The sequence below is a fragment of the Culex quinquefasciatus genome, chromosome 3 (genome assembly GCF_015732765.1).
Source record: "Culex quinquefasciatus strain JHB chromosome 3, VPISU_Cqui_1.0_pri_paternal, whole genome shotgun sequence".
In the NCBI taxonomy this organism is placed as follows: domain Eukaryota; kingdom Metazoa; phylum Arthropoda; class Insecta; order Diptera; family Culicidae; genus Culex; species Culex quinquefasciatus.
This window is the reverse complement of record NC_051863.1, coordinates 114,294,162-114,313,746: the sequence shown is the minus strand read 5'-3', so window position 1 is coordinate 114,313,746 and position 19,585 is coordinate 114,294,162. Positions and strand designations below refer to the sequence as shown.

The window sequence follows — 19,585 nt, the reverse complement described above, 5'->3', positions numbered from 1 at the left end:
GTCGAATCACGCAGCAGGTGAGCAGCTTTAACAATGTCACGTGTTGCATTTTGCTCCCGCAACCCCAATCTGACCGCATCGTGACTACAAAGGGGAATAAACCACAAACTGACCTAATTAGTCGGTACTTGTTACAACAAAGCGCCGCCGCGTTACCACGTAATGCACACGGTGCGACATTTCGCAGAATTTCGGATTTCAACAGAAAGAGACGACATTTTTTTTTAGCTGCATTTGTTAATTGTAATTGAGAAGAAAAAGGATTCTTATAATAAGCAGTCATAAAATAGGGGCAAAAATGCATACAATTTAATAAATAAAACAAATCACAAAACATTAAAATTAAGGGTACCAGCTCTCAGTACGGTCCGACACCGGGTCGGCTTCTGGTGATGATGTTCACTGGAATGGTGATTTTCTCGTTCTCGATGTAAACCTGGAAGACAATTGAAATTGTTGAAAAATGCAAGATTTGTTGATTTATGTTCAGGTCTCACCACAATGACGATGGGCTGCTCGTGCTGCTGTTGTGCCTGCGGCGGTCCCATTTGGAAGCTCACGTTCACGACCACCTCCTGGCCGGGCCGGATCTGGCCCTCCATCGGGGAAAACTTGAAGAACGGCCGGTAGTTGGAGTTGAGCTCGAAGAACTGCGTGGTGTAAAAGTTGCTCTTGATCACAAACTGTTTGGTGCGCTCGTTGGTCCGGTAGTCCAGCCGGGTTGGGCGGACACTCCACGATTCGCCGCTGTCTCGCTTGGCGGACCAGGTCGCTGGAATCCCCGGCGAGATTTCATCCGGGAGACGAGGCGAGCCGGCTTCCGAGCTGGTGGCGTACATGGTTTTGAACAGGGCGCTGCTGTCTTCTGAGAGCGACAGATCGTGCACCATGCTGTCGTCGAGGGCCCGATCCACGGTCAGGACCAGTTCGTACTCGCGGAACGTCAGGAACAGCTCGTGCATGGTCTCGAACATGTGTTCGGCGAAATTGTCCAACTCGTCGAGTTCGCGCTCGCCCGGAAAGGTGTCGCAGACCGAGCCGTACGGGGTTATCTTGTTCCGGTCTTGCAGTTCGTTCTGTTTGATTGTGGTGATGATCTTGCGGGTGCGATGCCGAGTCGGTTCGTCACCCCACATGATGTGCAGGTTGGTAATCGAGAGGACATCGACCTGCTTCTGCAGAATCTTCTCCACGTCCTGGCGACGAGGCTTGAACGTGACTCGGATGTGAGCGTAGCTGTTCGCCGGGATGATGACCTTCTGGGGCTGCACGAAAACGGCCGTAGCCAAAAATGCCTGATCCAAGCCCTTCTTGTCGATCCCAATCCGGGCGAACGCAGCCAAACTTCCCTTGTTGTACAACGAAAACGACTTTTCCAACGGACGTCCCAAGTTGCGCGCCTGGCCAAGCTCCAAAAACGGTCCGCTCGGTCCCTTCTGAATTCCCTCAACCTTGATCGACGCCTCCCCGCCGTACCCGTACAACGTAACCACTCGCTGGGAGTGACAATCGTGCGGCGGCTGAAAACAAACACACCCAATCGCCGGTCCAATCACCGTCGGACAAAAGTTCACCACAATCGTACGACATTCCTGGCTCTGCAGCGTCAACATTTCACTCTGCTCGATCCCCCCCAACTGGAACCCGGGCCCCGAAATACACGCCCGAATCACCAACCGCTTCCCAGATGTATTCTTAATCTGCATGATCTTCCGCGCGTTCTGCCGCAGCTTCGTACTGCCCCACGATATCTCCGTGTGGGTGGCCTTCAACGGCAGCACCCCGTCCTTGTGGCTGTACTCACTGCCGGCGACGGAACACTGCGAAGCGGAACGACCCGCCGAAGCGAGCAGATTTGACCGGCCCGCGTCCGACACCGGTGATTTGGGAAACTCCGGGATGCCCGAGTCCACGCTGGACGCCACCGATTTGGGCGAGCCAAAGGTGTACCTGGGGGGAAAAATGTGAAAAATATATTTAAATAATATATTAACCTAATGTTTATTCGTTCATACAAATATCCGTACAATTCAGAAAAGCGTCAGTTCAGAGCAGAAACCAGATAGTGACCAGGTCACTCATGGAATTACGGTGTCCCATGTCCAGGGTTGTTACGGAAATGTCGAAAAAAATCAGCGCCAGATCCGCGCCGACCCCAAAACCCAATCCGCGCGAAATCCGCGCCATATAAAAAAAATCGCGACAAACATAGAAGAGAGTAACATAATGAATAAAATTTTGATCAGTTGTGGATTCATATCCCACCTGCACCAAGTGGAACCTTTTCTGCCATTTCTGAAACAATATTAGCATTTTTTGTAACACTTTAAATATCGTTGCCTTAAAAACAAATTCAGGCAAAAATTGAAATTCAAAAATTTAAAACCCTAAAATAAATTACCAAATTATAAAATCTAGGAATTTTGTACTTGATAATTCTTACCAAAATTTTACTCTGGAAAATCGAAACCAAAATTTATTTTATTTTCTTCTCTAACTTTCTCTAAACTAAAATATAACTCCGAAAATGATTCGAACTAAGAAAATGGCAAAAAACAATAATTTAATAGTTTGATAATTAAGTTATTTAACAATTAAATAATTTAATAGTTTAATAATTAAAAATTTAATAATTTAATAATTTAAAAATTTAAAAATTTAATAATTTAATAAATAAATAATTTAATAATTTAATAAATAAATAATTTAATAATTTAATAATTTCAAAATGTAATAATTTAATAATTTAATAATTTAATAATTCAATGATTTAATAATTTAATAATTTAATCATTTAATAATTTAATAATTTATTAATTTAAAAATTTAAAAATTTAATAATTTAAGAATTAAAAAAATCCATGTTAATTTTTTTTTGTAATTTTTAATGTGAGAATTCATATTTTTTTGCGTTTTTGAGTCTGCAAGTTTTGGCAATTTAAATTTATGAATTCTATTTTTTTTTGTTTAATTGAATATGTAAATTCTGAAATTTTCAATTTTAGACGGAGATTTTAGCAGATTGCTAAGTGGATTACGTCATGTTTTGATAATTGGGATTAGAACCAATTCTACCTAGTAAATCAAAGTGGCATCAGAATCTTTCAATTTTCAATAAACCACAAATTTCAAAATTTAAATTTAAGATTGAAAAAACTTAAAAAATCTAAAAAGATCTAAAGCTTTTTGAAATTCTGTAATTTTTCGAATTTTGAAAAAAATGTAATTAATATGCTCGCTCAATATTTATTGTTTGCTATATTAAAAAATGCCTTGGAAACTTTGGAATCCTGTACCGATCAAAAAAATCTAAAGGTTAAATCCAATCCGGAACATACCCTAAGAATCATTTATGTACATCCTTATGTTTAAATCTTTGAAAAAGTTTAAAATATGAGTCAGAAGATACAAATTAAATGTATCATGTGAATAATTATAGAAAAATATTTAAACCAGGTCAGCAAATGTTAACAAAAATTATGAGGTGTAATGTTATGTAAAATTTATATAAAAAATCTTAATACATTTTTAAAAATAAACGCTCCTTGAAGATTGGTATTAAGAAAAAAAAACAATGAATAACGTTCAGAAGAAAATTTTCTTCATTAACAACTTCTTAGAAATTTGATGTTTTTGCACTCAAAGAAAGAGATTGAATTTATTTAATTGCTTATAATATTTTCCTTTGAACTTGAAAGAAATTCTATCTTTGCAGGCCAAGGGTGTATGATACTGATGATACTCGTCGGTTGACAACACCCAGGCGAGGAACATCCCGGAAGGAGCCCAACTACATCCGTAGTGCTGTTTGGACAAAACAGCATGGCTCTGGTTCCTTGCAAGTGTCCTATTTTCTTACCTCCACGTTGGCTTGGTTTAGTCATCATGATGACAAGGTGTAACCTAGCTGGTGGCCTGTGGAAACGACTCGTAAACCTTTGACCAGCGAGGGTCAGAGTAGAGACGGCTAGAAGAAAGGGGCGCGTCAATGTGGGAAAGGGAAGTAATTTGTGATTGTAGACGGTATTGTTTTGATTCGCAGTATGTTGAGTCAACTGCTGTGGATCGCACAACGGGGTTTCTCTTCGTTCCATTTCATCTACCACCTATATTCTGTTTATTTTGTTTCACTAAATTTCTAACACGGCTTCTGTTTACTACTCTCCATTTGATTTCGATTTTACTCATTTGATTCTCTTATTTCTCAACGCTTTTCCACTCTATTTTACTCAATTTATGGAATGATTGAAGGATTAACACAAATATTACTATTGTACTTTTGAAAAACTTTTCTAAAATGCTTAGGACCAAAATATTGTAACAAAACACCGCGACAGAAGAAATAGCAACAGATTAACACGACTCAACAATAGGGAAGATTTCAGGAGAAAACAATACACAGTAAATAACAATTAGTTTTTGAATTCAAACTAAAAATATAACAGGTTTTGCTTTAACGAAAGTTAATAGGCACACTATAAATGGTTGACGCTTATACTTGCATCAAACCCTACGTAATGTACCACCCCCGGCCGAGTTAAAATGCGTAACCGGAAAAGAAGGTGTGCATGCCTGGCACGAACACTCAAAGCGTGTTCTAGCGTGCTGCTCGTACTGACTCAGAGCAAGGGTGAGATGTAGGTGTAAGGGCAATGCGTGTTCATCGGGAACCTAGTGCATAAGATCGGTCAAGGCCCGTTCTTACACTGAAAATTGCGAATTGCGAATAAAAACTATTAATTAATTGAATGTTCTGATCTTTTGATTTTCGCCAAGAATGTTTAAATTTAGAAAAAAACAAAATTCTACCGATTAAATTCCATTCCAAAATTCGAAAGTGGAGGGCAGCTTCTGTTATTTGGCGCCCACCAGAACAAGCCCCAATAATAGTTTTTGTTACACATTCTATTGTCTATATCTTCGGGAAAAGTTTGTAATATTTGATTTACAAAATTTTAAAATTGAATAAATCCAATATAAAATTAAAAATAAATGATGTTAAAAATCATTACTCAAAACTCAAAAGAAATTAAATATTCAGAGCCGGAGATGTTAAGAAATGACAAGAAACATATAAAAACTAATTTCTACATAATCTTTATCTTCATTTTTTGACGTTTCGTACTAAGAAAATACAAACAAAAAATTTCAGAAGAAAATTCAATTAATAAAAATTATGAAATTCTTGGACTCAAAGGAAAAAACAAATTATCGTAATTCCTGATATTTTTCTTAATAACTTGAAAGTTATTCTATCTCTCTCAATTAATTTATTTATCAAAATTGCCATCCGCGCGAAATCCGCGCCTGAGCATAATTAGCCAGCAAATCCGCGCCAGATCCGCGCTATCCGCGCGAAACGCGCCATCCGCGCGTTTCGCGCCGTCCGTAACAACCCTGAACCCGTTCAAGGTTGCTTCCTTGCGGTGTTCTCCAGGTGAACTTTTCACGGAGGTTTTACTTCGTACGACCATAATTTTGTAAGTGGGGGGCGCTGAACTTCCTCAGCCTGGCCAACCTGGTCGTTCAGATGCTCCGATGACGATTTTGACGTCATGTTTTGGGCAGCTGTTGTACGCCCAGTTCAGCTGCTCGTAAAAAGAGTCCTTGTCGCCATCTTCGCTTCCTGAGGGTGTGCTTTGCACGTTTATGATGCTGAAGTTGAAGAAACGGCCCTTAACCCTCAACAAGTACATTCGGTCGGTGATTGGAATCCACCTTTTCACCCTTTCAACGAAAAATAAAATAATAAATTTGCTTAAACTAAAAGTCCTCACCTCTGCTCGTTCCGGTCCTGCTCCCCCTTCGGCGACGAGTACGGCGATCGAACCTTGAATTCCCTCGAGCGCGGTTCCGGCGACAGGTACGACTTGTTCACCTGCTGTGCCGCCGCCTGTGGCCTCCCCCCGAACGCCATCGAACTCTTGGGCGTCTCGTGGTAGCCCACCGTCGGCCCACCAGCCACGACCCGCAGCTCGGCGCCGTTGGCCGGCGAACGGGATCGCTTCTGAGCGGCGGCCGCCACCTCGTTCACCACTTCGGCGTGCTTTTCCTGCGCCTCGAGCAGTTCCTGGCGCGTGGCCGAGCTCGAGCGCCGCTTGCGGTTCGGTTTGGCGCCAGGCACGTCCAGGAAGGTCATCTGCTTTTGACACTTGGGGGGGTCACCGCGCGGGATCATCGGAATCGGCGGCAGATCGAGCTGGTGCTCGGACATTTTGGTGGCTGTTGAGACGCGGTACGTTTCGAGGAGGGGCTTCTTGGCGGTGGAAATGCGGTACGTTCCTTCGGCCTCACTTTGGAGGGATTTCGCCGCTGAAGGTGGTGCCGTCATCGGGCTTGACGTTGCGATTCGACCGGCGACTCGGATTGGCACGAACGCCGACGATTCGAGAAGCGATTCGGTGAAACTTGCGGTGTCGGAAAGCTTCGACTGGGCCTCGCTCAGGTCTCGCACAAAGGAGGGGGTTTTGGTGACTGAGCTGAGGTCGGTTTTGAGCGAAGTTGTCTTTTGGATGGGTTTGGCCGACGGGCGTTTCTCCGGGGCGGGAACGCTGGCGCGTGCTGATCTTGCGGGAGCTGGGTCTGTGGTGGCGGGAGGAGCCTTGGCGGCACGCAGTTGTCGGATTTTCTCGTAGAATGCGGAGGGAGATTCGTCCGAGCCCATCGAGTCTGAAATTAAATTTAGTGTTTTCAAACAACTTATTACATTTAATTTGAAATCTTACTGATAACATTCATGATGCTCGACATGTTCAGCGTACTGTTCTCCTTGTCCGACGTCACCTTCTGTCCACCATGCTGGCGCTTTCCCGGGCTTGCACCGCCACGTGCCGTCGTCGTCTCGTTTGGCGTGCCCAGATTGCTCATGTCCACCAGCGGCAGCGGAGTTCGCCGGGGCGGACTCGCATCGTCCGGAATCATCCCCTTCAGGTCGTCGGACATTTTGTTAAAGTACTCCCCCACCGAGCAGTAGCTGCTGTCCTCGATACGGGTCGCCTCCTGCCCCAAAAAGCCCGAAAAGCAGGAGAAATCGACGTGGTTCTTAAGATTTTTCGGCAGCTTTTGGGACGCTCCCTTCGGAGCTGGATGACCCTTGGCCGCATTCATCTCCGGAATAATCGCCTGCTCCTGCTCCCAGGCCATTTCGTCTTCCATCAGTCGGGACTGCTGCTCGTCGGCCGGCCGAAAGCTTATGTCCTCCAGCTGGGACAGTTCCTTCTTCATCCAGCTTTCACCAAACGCGGGCGCAGCGGAAACGTCCCAAAAGTCCTGCGTCTTGGGTTGCCGCGGATTAGAACTAAGTGAATCCCGCATCGACGACAGCCGGCTCATGTCGGCCGTCCGGGGCAGACTCAAATCCGGCCGGTCATCGTGCTGAAGCAAGTGCACCGCGGAATCAATCGACGGTTTACCACCGGCAAACTCCCGCACCTCGTCGGAAATGCTCGCGTGCAGCAACTGCTGAATGTCCGGCGCCAACGCATCCACCGTAAGTCTCCGACGGAGCGCGTCCATCTCGCCCGTTGAGCGCGCCGTCATCTCCGTCGGTTCGAACGAAACCTTCTGCGGAGTGGCCTGCATGTGGATCGTGTGTTCCTCCTCCAGCTCGGTGATGTTGATCGACCGGTACTGACGCGGTTGCACCGACAGCATCGATTCATCGTCGTACCGAAGCTGGTCCTGCGTTGGCGGAGTGTGAGCGGAATACTTCCGGCTGCTGCTGCTGCTACTATTCCGCAACGGACTGCGGTCAAACATTTCGTTGGCTTTCTGCAGCGTTTGAGCGGCCAAATAGCGCTGCTTCTTCAGAACGTCGGACGCTCGCGAGTCCATTGTTTGGGACTGATTCTTTTTCAACGGTCTTTGTTCCGACGAATCACATGGACTGCCAAACGTAAGCAAGCTTTAACCCAACACGCGAAACTCTCACCCAATCAACAACGAAAACTTTGCAACCAAGTGTCCAGCACACAAATTTCACGAAAATAAAAACGAAAAGTTCACTTAAATTCACGCTGAAACAAAATTAAAGAGCGCGATGGCCACGGCACAACCGTTTTCTCAGCTTTTTTGAAATTGCGCACTCTTTGCGAAGAGAAACGACAAAACTGTCAAATGAAACAAAAGGCGGGCAAATCGGAAGCCGCCATGGTGGCGGGATTTGAAGTGCACGCTAAAGTTGTGCTAATCAAATTTAATAGAGTTATCTACGTGCGCATGTATTGCGTGTACGTACACGAAAAAGATTGAGGTTAAATTTTGTACCCGCCAGCAAAAAAAAAAATGGGTTGCTAGTGTGCGTGAGCTCGGGCTTAGATAACTCTATGCAATAAGGCTTTCTAGTCAGAAATTTACCAATACATTCAAAGTATGTTTACATGACAGCTGGACGTTTGTTTGCATCAGGTTTCCTATCTCTTTCTAGCAAAAAAATTTTGTCAGGCGACTTCTAGCTGGTTTTGACAAAGAACTTTGTCCTAAGGGCACTGTCTACGGGTGTCAATCCAAAATTTCGCGAAGCGAAAGTGTAACGATTTGTGTAATCGTTTAAACGCTTATATCTTCCACCCAATTCAAGTAATCTGCATGCTTTATCCACCAAACGAAAGGAGAAGTCTTAAATTGCAAGTAGACTACCTCATAAAGTTGATAAAACTTTGTTAAAGTACTCAAAAGTTAAGATGAAAAATAAAAATTCAGACCGGGAAAATCCCGGTCGCTGATTGGTTGAGCGCAACCTTTCCCGAACACATTAATCAGATGCAAATTTTGCTCTCTGCCACTGCTTCGAAAGCGTCGAGCCGTCACAGCCAAGCGAGGTTATAAAAGAGCGCCGTGCCGCCGGTTGAAGCTCAAACGAGTCCGAAGCTTTGCGCGAGGAGGATCGAGAAGCAGCAGCAGCACAGCAGAGCCGCCGAGAGGAAGGAGAGAATTGAAAAATTGGAAAGAGAGGCAGAGCAGGCGCGGGAGGGAAAATTGCCGGCAACTTGGAGTGTCATCATCGCATGGTTTTATCATCGTCATAGGACGTTAAAATGGCCCTTTTCAGGGCCAATTCACACGAAAGAGTATTCTTTAAAAATCTGGTTGGGTACGGTAGTGAGTGTTTGTGTGTGCGGAAGGGAAATCGAGTGGCAAGTTTGGGGCTTGAAAGAGCACCAAATTATCAACGCATACACACAAACGCGGGCTGGGGAGCTTCATTTGTGTGCGCCTGGTTTCTGCCGTGCAACTACCCTTCACGAGTTTGCTCATCCGATCGATCTTGGGGAAAATCGATTTTCGATATTAGTGTGGTTCTGTGAACACAATTTTAGTGTGGTTTACTACACACACACACACACACGAGCAAATCCACAGTCGATGGCGCTTTTTTGCTACAAATACACTTGCAACGCACTGTTTGGTGCTCTAGGTGGTGTGTAGTATGTGTAAAGAGAATGAATAAAAAGATCGGAACCCAATTTTTGTGGAGCGAAATCGTTACGTGGCGATTTCCCCTCTTCGCAGACTTCCCCTCCTTTTCCTTCACGCTGATTGGTTGAACAAACCTTTCCCGATCATCCTCTCCGAGAGACGTGAGATTGATGTATCTAAAATCATCTCCACTCAAGCTCATAATTTTCTGACAGCCGAGGAGTCAACATCGAGTGGCAGTTGCAGAATCAGAAGGGACAGCAGAAATTTCCCCCCCGGTCAACGACGTGGAGAGGTCGCCGAAATGGCTCGGGCCGTCGCAGGAACGGGACGGATTGTCGCTGCAAGCCATCAAGGAAGAACGTTAGGGACCGATGTGGTCAAGCTGCTGATCCCGGAAGGCTCCGGTTAACGGCATCAAGAAGGGGTCTCCGTGTTGATCGAGAACCAGTTCCCTTTGGGTCAAGTTGGTTGTGGTTGCGATAAAGTTTATGGTTTTTGATACTGGACATGAAATTTAACATTTCGGCAGTCGTGACCGCAATCCGGAGTGGCCGGAGGCCCCGCGGATGTTTCGAACGGGGACATTTCTCGAACCAAAAGAGTTGGGGCAATATGGGTATCAAACTTTATGGTTTTTGATACTGCACATGCATCTGACCATTATCTGAAGTTACGCAGTTAAAATAAATCGCTTATTTTACGCAGGAAGTAATAAATCGATTACTGCGATTGCCTTTTTATTGTGCCGCGGCGAAATTCTGTTTCTGGAAATATAGAATAACTATTTCGAATTCAATTAGAGCCCTTGAAAGGTCAGTTTTAATGTTTGCTGTTGAAATTTACTTTGCTGCCGCCAATTGCTTGCAACAGCCTTGCAAAAACATTTCCGCAGCTTGATAACTTTCGAGTGGTGAGGGAAAGTCGATTGATTTCACCTTGATTTCTATTGCAGCTCCATTTGCAATTTCCGTCCCCTTAGTTCGATAGGACGTTGATATTATGTCTTAAAACTATTCACAAAAGAGTTGTCTTATGTAATTATAAGGGAATCATGGGGAAATTTGGACCGGGCATTCTTATCGAAAATTTCAACAATCATCTTGCAAAGTTCTTTGTCATACTGGTCATGTGTAACATAACCACCTGCACCTTTTTTTTTTTGACTGACTGCCCGATATAAGGCTTTCTAGTCAGAAATTTCCCAACACATTCAAAGTATGATTACATGACAGCTGGACGTTTGTTTGCATCAGGTTTCCTATCTCTTTCTAGCAAAAGTTTTTTTGTCAGGCGACTTCTAGCTAGTTTTTTTGACTGACTGCCCGATATGTCAGCCAACATACTTCGCAGGGCTGTGACAGCTACAGCTCGATCATAGAGTTATCTAAGCCCGATCTCACGCACACTAGCTTACCATTTGTTTTTGCTGGCGACCACAAATTTTAACCTAAAAATCCATCGTGTACGTACACGCAATACATGCGCACGTAGATAGCTCTATTGTTTGCATCAGGACACTGTGACGAGGAGTTCGTCATTTTTGAGTTAAATTATATTTTTTTCACTGGGCCTAGAAAGCCTAATGTCAGCCCATGGCTTTCTACCTAAGGTACTCGCGATTGAGTGTGTAGTAGTGCGGTTGTCAAAATCGATATCTCTGACTCTCTCACTCCACTGACACTGACTTTGTTTATGTTTTGGTTTTCCGGGCACGGTCCATTGTTCGTTTGTTATTGTTTTGGTTTTAGTGGCACGGAGTCATGCACTCACACTAATGCAAAGCAAGATCGCGAGTACCTATGATATACAGCCTTGATGTCAGCCAACATACTTCGCAGGGCTGTGACAGCTACAGCTCGATCATTGTTTGCATCAGGACACTGTGACGAGGAGTTCGTCATTTTTGAGTTAAATTATATTTTTTTCACTGGGCCTAGGAAGCCTTATATAAAAGAAATGTAAATAGGGAGACTGGTCTAAGTTTGCTAAATCGGTCTGGCAACGTATTTTTTGTGCTTGACAACATAAGTTTTGATAAGTTTTGCAGGGCGTCATACGTCAAACTCGAGTCTGTTTGGGTACGTCAAATTCACTTCGACCAGTCTCCCTATTTAGGATCTCTAGACTACTAAAATTGTAAAATTGTAAAATTGTAAAATTGTAAAATTCTAAAATTCTAAAATTCTAAAATTCTAAAATTCTAAAATTCTAAAATTCTACAATTCTAAAATTCTAAAATTCTAAAATTCTAAAATTCTATAATTCTAAAATTCTAAAATTCTAAAATTCTATAATTCTAAAATTAAAATTTAAAATTTAAAATTTAAAATTCTAAAATTCTAAAATTCTAAAATTCTAAAATTCTAAAATTCTAAAATTCTAAAATTCTAAAATTCTAAAATTCTAAAATTCTAAAATTCTAAAATTCTAAAATTCTAAAATTCTAAAATTCTAAAATTCTAAAATTCTAAAATTCTAAAATTCTAAAATTCTAAAATTCTAAAATTCTAAAATTTAAAATTCTAAAATTCTAAAATTTAAAATTTAAAATTCTAAAATTCTAAAATTCTAAAATTTAAAATTCTAAAATTCTAAAATTTAAAATTCTAAAATTCTAAAATTCTAAAATTCTAAAATTCTAAAATTCTAAAATTCTAAAATTCTAAAATTCTAAAATTCTAAAATTCTTAAATTCTAAAATTCTAAAATTCTAAAATTCTAAAATTCTAAAATTCTAAAATTCTAAAATTCTAAAATTCTAAAATTCTAAAATTCTAAAATTCTAAAATTCTAAAATTCTAAAATTCTAAAATTCTAAAATTCTAAAATTCTAAAATTCTAAAATTCTAAAATTCTAATATTCTAAAATTCTAAAATTCTAAAATTCTAAAATTCTAAAATTCTAAAATTCTAAAATTCTAAAATTCTAAAATTCTAAAAATCAAACGATTTTTTTTGTTTTATCATAGAGACTTTACACCATTGTGGATTCATCTCTTCAAGGTGGATAATGAAAGAGGAAAGATTACAGAATTCAAAATCACTTGTTACCATTTGTTTTGTTGTATTGTTTGAAATTTTCAAATTTGTTTAACATTTAGGTACAGTCATCCCACATATTCGGAACACCCACAAATTTTTAACACTTTTGTGATAATTTGTCAATAGCACGCCAAATCGTCGCCATCGTGCTAACTTGTCGTACGTGCATTTTGGGCCAAATTTAGTTAAGAACGCCATTTTGTGCAGCTCACAATGCCTCACCTTTTGACCTTCACAGATCCCCAAAATTCGATTTCAATCCTGAGATATTCAACAAAAACCGAAAAAACTCCGTGCATTTTTGTCACTTTACATATGAAAGTAGTTTCAATCTTGTCGTGCTATCTTGTCACTCCATGAAAATGGATGTAAGTGCGACAAAAGGCCAAAGGGATTTCAGGCCAGGAAAGTCAGGATGCGTTTGTCGCACGTACAAGCTAGACTACCGTAAACATATGTAATTATAACTCGGGACTCCAGCAACCAACTTCAACCAAACTATGGGACAATGCACAGAATAGTGAGCCAAACAAAACGTGTTTGTTATTGTTTACATTGCGTGCTCTCGTTTTTGAATATTCAAGGTCAAACATTAAAACGCGTTTTTCTCGGAACGTCAAAATGGCGGGTGCGACAAGATAGCACGACGACGTCGAAATGCAGCTTTTCTCTCGACCCTACTATTTTTAGGACCTTTATTTGGACATTCTCTTGATATTTCACTAGTAAAAGTAGTACTTTTTAAACAATAAACTTAATTTCAAGACTATTTTATCCATAGCATCAAAACACTGCCTTCAAATGGCCTATTCCATAATTGTAGGATGTTATTGTGCCTCTCACAATTGTGGAACCTTGGGGTGAGACACATGCCCTAATCAATTAAGATTATCGCCTAGTTGATTAGAAATTTCAGCTAGTTGATTAGCATTCACGCTAATCCATTAGCGCATTCCCACCATTCTATTTGCCTTGGTCTGTCGCACAAACGTCAAACAAATCAAAGCAAAACAAAAAAAAAAATCGCGTGCGGCCGCATGGATAATGGAAATTAATCTGAAATTTATCAAATTTGTCTTGAAACCGGTGTCTTAAAGACCAAACTACCCATTATGCCGATAGAGAAGCTGCTAAGGGTAGAAATAAGTAGGTCGGCGTGTTCGGAGTAAAGCGTTTTAGAAGGCTGAGGAAGTGGACAGCATTGCGGATTTTCCCCGGAACGACATTTTTGACGATTTTCAACGAAAAGGCCGGGTTGGCCAATAACAGCTCGGAAGTCTTGTAAATTTTCATAAACGGATTGCGCAGGAAAGTCTAAAGAAGGCTATACGGAACCGAACGGATTTGTCGGAAGTGGTGCTTCGTCATCATCCAGACAGCCTTCTGGGCGGAGAACTCCACGGTTCTGGGCGATATGAAGAGCTGTGGGTTTCTCCGGTTGGACCGGTATCATCAAAAGGCTGTCCAAGATTGTAGTTTCTTTTATTGAATTTAAGTTATTTTAGAAACAACATTGTTTTAATTATTAAATCAGGCTGTTCCTTTCAGAAATATGTACTGGGTCCAAACCTCGGTACAAACGGGGTAGTTATTGTCTCATAACAATAACTGAAAGGTGACTAATCATCGGGCCTTGTGACCAGAGAAAAACAACAAAAGAACCGTTTTTTTATTACCGTGAAAAACTAATAAAAATAAAAACTCATTATTTTGTAAAAACCGAAACTGCCCAGTGCCGAACAATCAATGGTGTTCGAATCTCCAAGCCGCTGGTTGTGGTGCCGTTACCGGAGATCTGGAAGTTGGTGACTGGGGATGCCTTCTTCTTAACTTCCGGAACCATGTCCGCATCTGGCAGAATACTCATGATGGCCACATCCAGTTCCTTTTGGCTTTGCTGAAGGACCAACTTTTCGGCGCGGGAATATTTTGGGACTTTTGCATGGGCCTCGCTTGGCGGGTTGTTTGTGGTTTGAGCCGCTTTGGCCTGTTCCCCGTCCACGGTGCCGGCAGACGGGTTCATGCGGTGCTTTCGGTTCGCGGCAATTGGTGGTGAGGCCTTGGCCGCTGTGAGATAATCGCTGAACCGCCGGTCACAGCCAGGTTGCTGCTGTTGTTCGATAACAATAGTTTGGATTTCGGCTGTCCCGTCGGGTTGGGGCGGACATTTGGCCAATCACGAACAGAACCGGCGTCGTCTGCATTGATTGCTTGTTCATGTTTCCCCGGCATCTTAATCGGAACCACCGAATCAAACAGCAAACAGCGAGTCGAGTCGACTGCTCGGCGAGTCCAGATTCGGCTCGGAAGGAACCACGACGATGTAAGGCTGGCCGGGAAACTTCATATTCTTGTGCGCCATCACCGGATCTTACGGTTTCTTCAACACTGGACCCAACATTTCCTTGATCATTTGCCGCTGGATGTGCAGGAACTAAATCAGTCTCGATTTCGATGAGAGACGGCGACGTTAAATCTGTTTTCTGCTGTAGGATAACGAAACTTAAGAAATGGGCAAGATTTACATTTTAAGTAAACTTACCATCGACAGAAATTGGTTTTCAAGGAAATCTTTTTTTTCCCTCATTTCAAAGCAAAACTCATATTGTAGCTGTCAAAACAACTTCTCTCGACATGCCAAGATAATTTGACGTTGGATGGGAATGGGTTGTCAAATCAGCGCTAATCAATTAGCTAATCAACCAAAATCAGCTCCAATAAATTAGATAAATTATAATTGATTAACTGTGTCTCGCCCCTCGTGTGGAACACCTGAATTTAACTGATATTTTCACCAAAAAAGTTATCAGACCATGGATAAAACATCACTAAGCTTGAGTTTCACCGGTTTCAGTGTATGAAGTCATTTTTTTGTTACAAATATGTACTCCTGGAGAGATCCAAAGTTTGTTTACATCCGTAAGAAAAAAGTGTTCCGAATTTGTGGATTTCAAGGGTCAAAGTTTTTCTTTAAAAACTTGATATAAAAGTTAAAATTTGCAGTTGGTCGATACAGCATTCGAAACATCGCAAAAAAAGCTTTCAAATGAAGGAAAAAGCGAATCATTAAGTCGATTTGCTATCATTTTTTAACATTGGCCGATCTGTAAACTGTTCCGAAGATGAGGGATGACTGTATTTAATTTTTCTATATCTTCTTCGATAAACATGTACGCTCAAAATCAGAACTATCCCTCAAAATGGTACTTTCTATCCTTTTTTCAAGTTCATCCGGCGTCACCCTTTTCAAAACGGTATATCAAAATCAATACATTTTCGATACCCTTTTAAAGGGTTACGACGGGTGAACTTGAAAACAGGATACTTGTGACTTTGAGTGTAGGAAGATTTTTTTTTAAATAATAGAGATCTCCACGGTTTCTCTCACGCACACCATCATTCTGTGCTAGTATTTGTATTTGAAGTATTGTTTTGGTTTTGAACGATTGTGATTGGCTGAATTCCAAGCAGCTGATTTTGTTTACACTTTTGTAACGTTTGTTAAAATAATGATGTTAATTTGATTTGAAAACCGTGAAATATATGTAACCACTTAAGAAAAAAGCAGTACTACTCAAAAATAAGTAGGACTTGATCAACATTCACCTCACCCTCACGCGTGGCACGTGCTGTCAAAGTCGCTTACACTAATACAACGAAGCTGCTTCCGGTTCATTCGCGAGATTGAGAGAGCGGAGCACAAGAGATGGAGAGGGAACGAAGAGAGCAGAATCAGGTGGATCAACAACCAACATCCCGATTTGCTTGGCAGTGGAATTTCTACTCGAAACGGTGACGGTTCGTTTGCGGCTGAGCCGCGCCAAGTTTTTGTTGCGCCAGGAAAAAGTACACGCCGAGGAACAAAGCACCGGAACAGCTAGCGGAATATTCTTTTCGGTTCTGAAAACATCGGGCGGCGCTACTTGGTCCGCTAAGCACTAGCGGCGACCTTCGGCAAGCGGGAACAGTATTTCTTGCTAAGCCGAAAAGAACCGGTCTCGAACTTGGTGAGCCACGCGCGGCTGGAGGCCGCTCGACGCGGTCGCGAAGCTGCCTGAAGGAAGACGGCGGCGCGAAAGAACCGGCGATCACGCCGAACGATCCGCCGGGTTCTAAGGAGCGACAAGCGAATTCCATCGGTCGCGGAGCGGCCAGCTACGAGGCCGAGCAGCGGCGCGGAAGAAGGAAGATGAAGAAGAGGGTGAGGCGAAGCAGGGAAAGTAGGCCTTGAGAAAAGGACGTTTGGTGTAAACTGCCGTTCTACGCATAATTGTCCCATGTTCAAAAAAGTGCAACTGAGAAAAACGCGATTAAAATTTTTGGACCGATTTCTGTGTTTCTACGCATAATTGTCCCGTGGGTTTCTATTCGTCCTATGTGTCCCTAATCACCCCATTTATCAGTTTATCACCTTTATTTGTAATTATCTTGCTATACAACAGGTAAACAAGACTTAATGCTTAGTAAAACTAATGATTCTGTGTTAGAAAATACCTGGTGAGACAATTATGCGTAGAAGTTTAACGATGGGACAAACAGACTTGGTGTTGTTTTTAAGGAGATTGCGAACAAAGTACCAGATTTTATGTGTTTTTCTTAAAATATACATCAAACTAAACTTAAAAATGTCATAAAGTCAAAATCGTCTAAAAATGACATGGGACAATTATGCGTAGAACGGCAGTAAACCGGGGAGAAATAAAAGTGATGAAAAACTAATTTCACCGTGTTTGGGCAATTGAATCTAGAAAGAACTAATTCTCTGTAACACTTTTTTTACGCAGACATAGGCAAATCGAGTAGATCAATCGTATGTAAAAACCAGCTGTTTACCACGTGCTCGTGGTATAACAAAGGACACAACTGATTTTGACAGACGAATCATTCTACTCGATTTGCCTATGTTTGCGTGTAAATTTTGTTACAAACTAAAACACTCTCGCGCGTGGATATCTCTATGGGTACAAACGTAGTAAATACAAATTAACCCATTTCAGAGCAGCGTGCACGTCGCGATTCCAACCTTTTTCCGCGTTTGACAGCCTCGGTGACATAAATCCCGCCTGTCACCCCGCAGACCGCGCGTGTGCGTGTGTTTGTGTGCGCGCGCAACGTAAACAAAACTATCACACCGCCGCATCAGCTGTCAGTGTGACAAGTCGACACTTTCCAGTGTGTGCTGTTTTGCAGGGGAACACATTTTTTCGCGAGTGTCGGATTTTTGCCGAATTTCAAGCGTTTTTCTACACCAAAACTCGGATTGTTCCGTGTGTGAGCCGTGCGACGCGTGTGGCAACTCTTGGCACCGGTCCAGATCGTACGTTTGGTGGCGTTTTCCGCGAGTTTCGAGCGATTTTCTTTTCTCTTTCGGTGTTCCGTCGTCGTCGGATTCGTCGGTCCGGTTTCGCGTTCCGGGGGTTTCGCGTGTGTGTGTTCGCGCAAGGTTTCGTCGCGTGTCGTCCCGTCCGTGTTCCGAGCGTGTTTGCTCCCGTCACCGGTTTTCAAGCTGAGTCCGTCCGGCAGTTCCCGTTTTGCGTGGAGGAACCGATTTCAGGAGTCCACTCCGGTCGAACCGATTAACCGACGATGGGTAAGGCTAAGAAGGGCAAGAAGGACGCTGCCGCTGCGGCCGCCGGTGCTGGCGAGGACAAGTGAGTATTTTATTTTCTTTTTCTCTGAATTTTAGTGAAAGGAAAATTTGTAGACTTCTGTTTTTGTTTTTGGTAAATTTGCAGAGGTTAGGTTCTGATTTTGTGCCACATCCCGAGCAATTTTTTTATCTTTGTTTTTTGGAACTTAACCCTTAGCTGTCCTTATCTTATTCAGTTGTTTTCATTTATTTAATTTTTTTTTGCGTTCAATAAACAGATTTCTTGCATTTTTCTTTGTTTGTTTTTCTTAATTCATTAAATTTAACTCGTTTTTTTAATTAAACTAAACAAATTGCAAATATTTATCTATTTTAGTTTTTGTTACGCAAAGCATGCATACGTATTCATCATCTCAATTACAGTGAGAAATTTATACGTTTAACTATATTGCACAATTTTCTGAAATGAAAACAGAAGAATAGGAAGCTCGCGTTTTTTTAAAGGTCCTATTAATAAACAAATTTAGAATTTTTTTATTAGGTCCTATAACCATATGAAACACAATAGTTTATAGGACCTTTAAAAAAAACTCTGGTATCGTCATCTGGGGCGAAACGGGACACATGGGGCGAATTGGGACAACTGTTTTAGCCTTGTCACTGTACAATATTTTGATATTTTTGAATAGTTTCGAATAGAACAGACACAGAGCATCTAAAATAGTGCATCGTTTTCCAAATTTCAAGCTTTTAAGTGCTCTACAAACTGCTGTCCCTATTTAGACTGTAGTCCTTACAAAACATATTTATCCGATAAAAGATCCAAAGGCTAAAAAAATATAGAAATGTTTACATGAGAACGATATTATTTTTAAAAGCAAACTTGACATTTCGAACAATTTTAAACATTAAAAAAATGGATGAACATGAAGATTTCATTCATCAAATCGCGGTTTATTTTGTATTTTTTTTAAACGTGCATGTTATAAGCACTGTGATGAAAAAAAAAAAATGAAATTTGTGTCCTGTAAAAACGAGACAGTTTCATAATTTTAATTCAAAATTTATATAAATTATTCCTTGACAGTTTTTGTTATACCATGGTGTCAGGAAAAGTCTCAGCAGCTCCTGTCTTGCTCCTGTCAAAAGATACAGCGTCCTCAAAACTGGTCTAAAACGTGATTTCCGAGCAAAATACACAAATCGAAAGACCTTTCCAACGAGTCCAAAAGATAGAAGATCTGACAACCCTATCAAAGGTATATCAATGTGGGGAAGGCACTAACCACCTTAAGGTGGATTAAGTAACGTTTTTCTGATCGATTTGGTGTCTTCAGCAAATTTGTAGGTTAGGAATTTTCAGAAAAAATAGGTACACGGAAAAATCCCATTGTTTAATTTAACTTTTTATGACTCAAAGTTGAAAATAGTGTTTTTTGAAAATATTTAAAATATGGACAAAAAGTTATTAAAAATCATTCATTGAAATAATTTTTTAATTTAAATCATAATGCTTTAAAGAAAGGCAGCTCT

At 41.6% G+C, this 19,585-nt stretch overlaps 2 protein-coding genes across 2 annotated transcripts in view; one reads left to right on the top strand and one right to left on the bottom strand.

Annotated features, from left to right (window-relative positions):
* Positions 1 to 217: 217 nt before the first annotated feature.
* On the bottom strand, positions 218 to 8,102 carry LOC6041010. Its single transcript, XM_001850273.2, has 4 exons — positions 6,726 to 8,102; positions 5,778 to 6,669; positions 498 to 1,950; positions 218 to 436 (listed from the first exon to the last, which is right to left on the bottom strand). Exons 1-4 carry the CDS (start codon positions 7,831 to 7,833, stop codon positions 359 to 361), a joined length of 3,531 nt encoding a protein of 1,176 aa, XP_001850325.2. The 5' UTR covers positions 7,834 to 8,102; the 3' UTR covers positions 218 to 358.
* Positions 8,103 to 17,606: 9,504 nt separating this feature from the next.
* Positions 17,607 to 19,585, top strand: part of LOC6041011 (eukaryotic translation initiation factor 5B) — a 195,771-nt gene continuing 193,792 nt past the window's right edge. The window contains 1 exon segment of the mRNA XM_038259671.1: positions 17,607 to 18,113. Within this exon segment, the coding sequence (XP_038115599.1) occupies positions 18,049 to 18,113 (65 nt within the window). The 5' untranslated portion in view covers positions 17,607 to 18,048.

What these genes read in the sequence shown, in the direction of transcription:
- LOC6041010 (XM_001850273.2), bottom strand. Translation starts at nt 7,833, where the DNA reads ATGGACTCGCGAGCGTCCGACGTTCTGAAGAAGCAGCGCTATTTGGCC. An exon ending in GAGCATCATGAATGTTATCA is followed by an intron (nt 6,670 to 6,725) that starts GTAAGATTTCAA and finishes ATTTAATTTCAG; the next exon opens with ACTCGATGGGCTCGGACGAA. An exon ending in AGCAGCCCATCGTCATTGTG is followed by an intron (nt 437 to 497) that starts GTGAGACCTGAA and finishes ATTGTCTTCCAG; the next exon opens with GTTTACATCGAGAACGAGAA.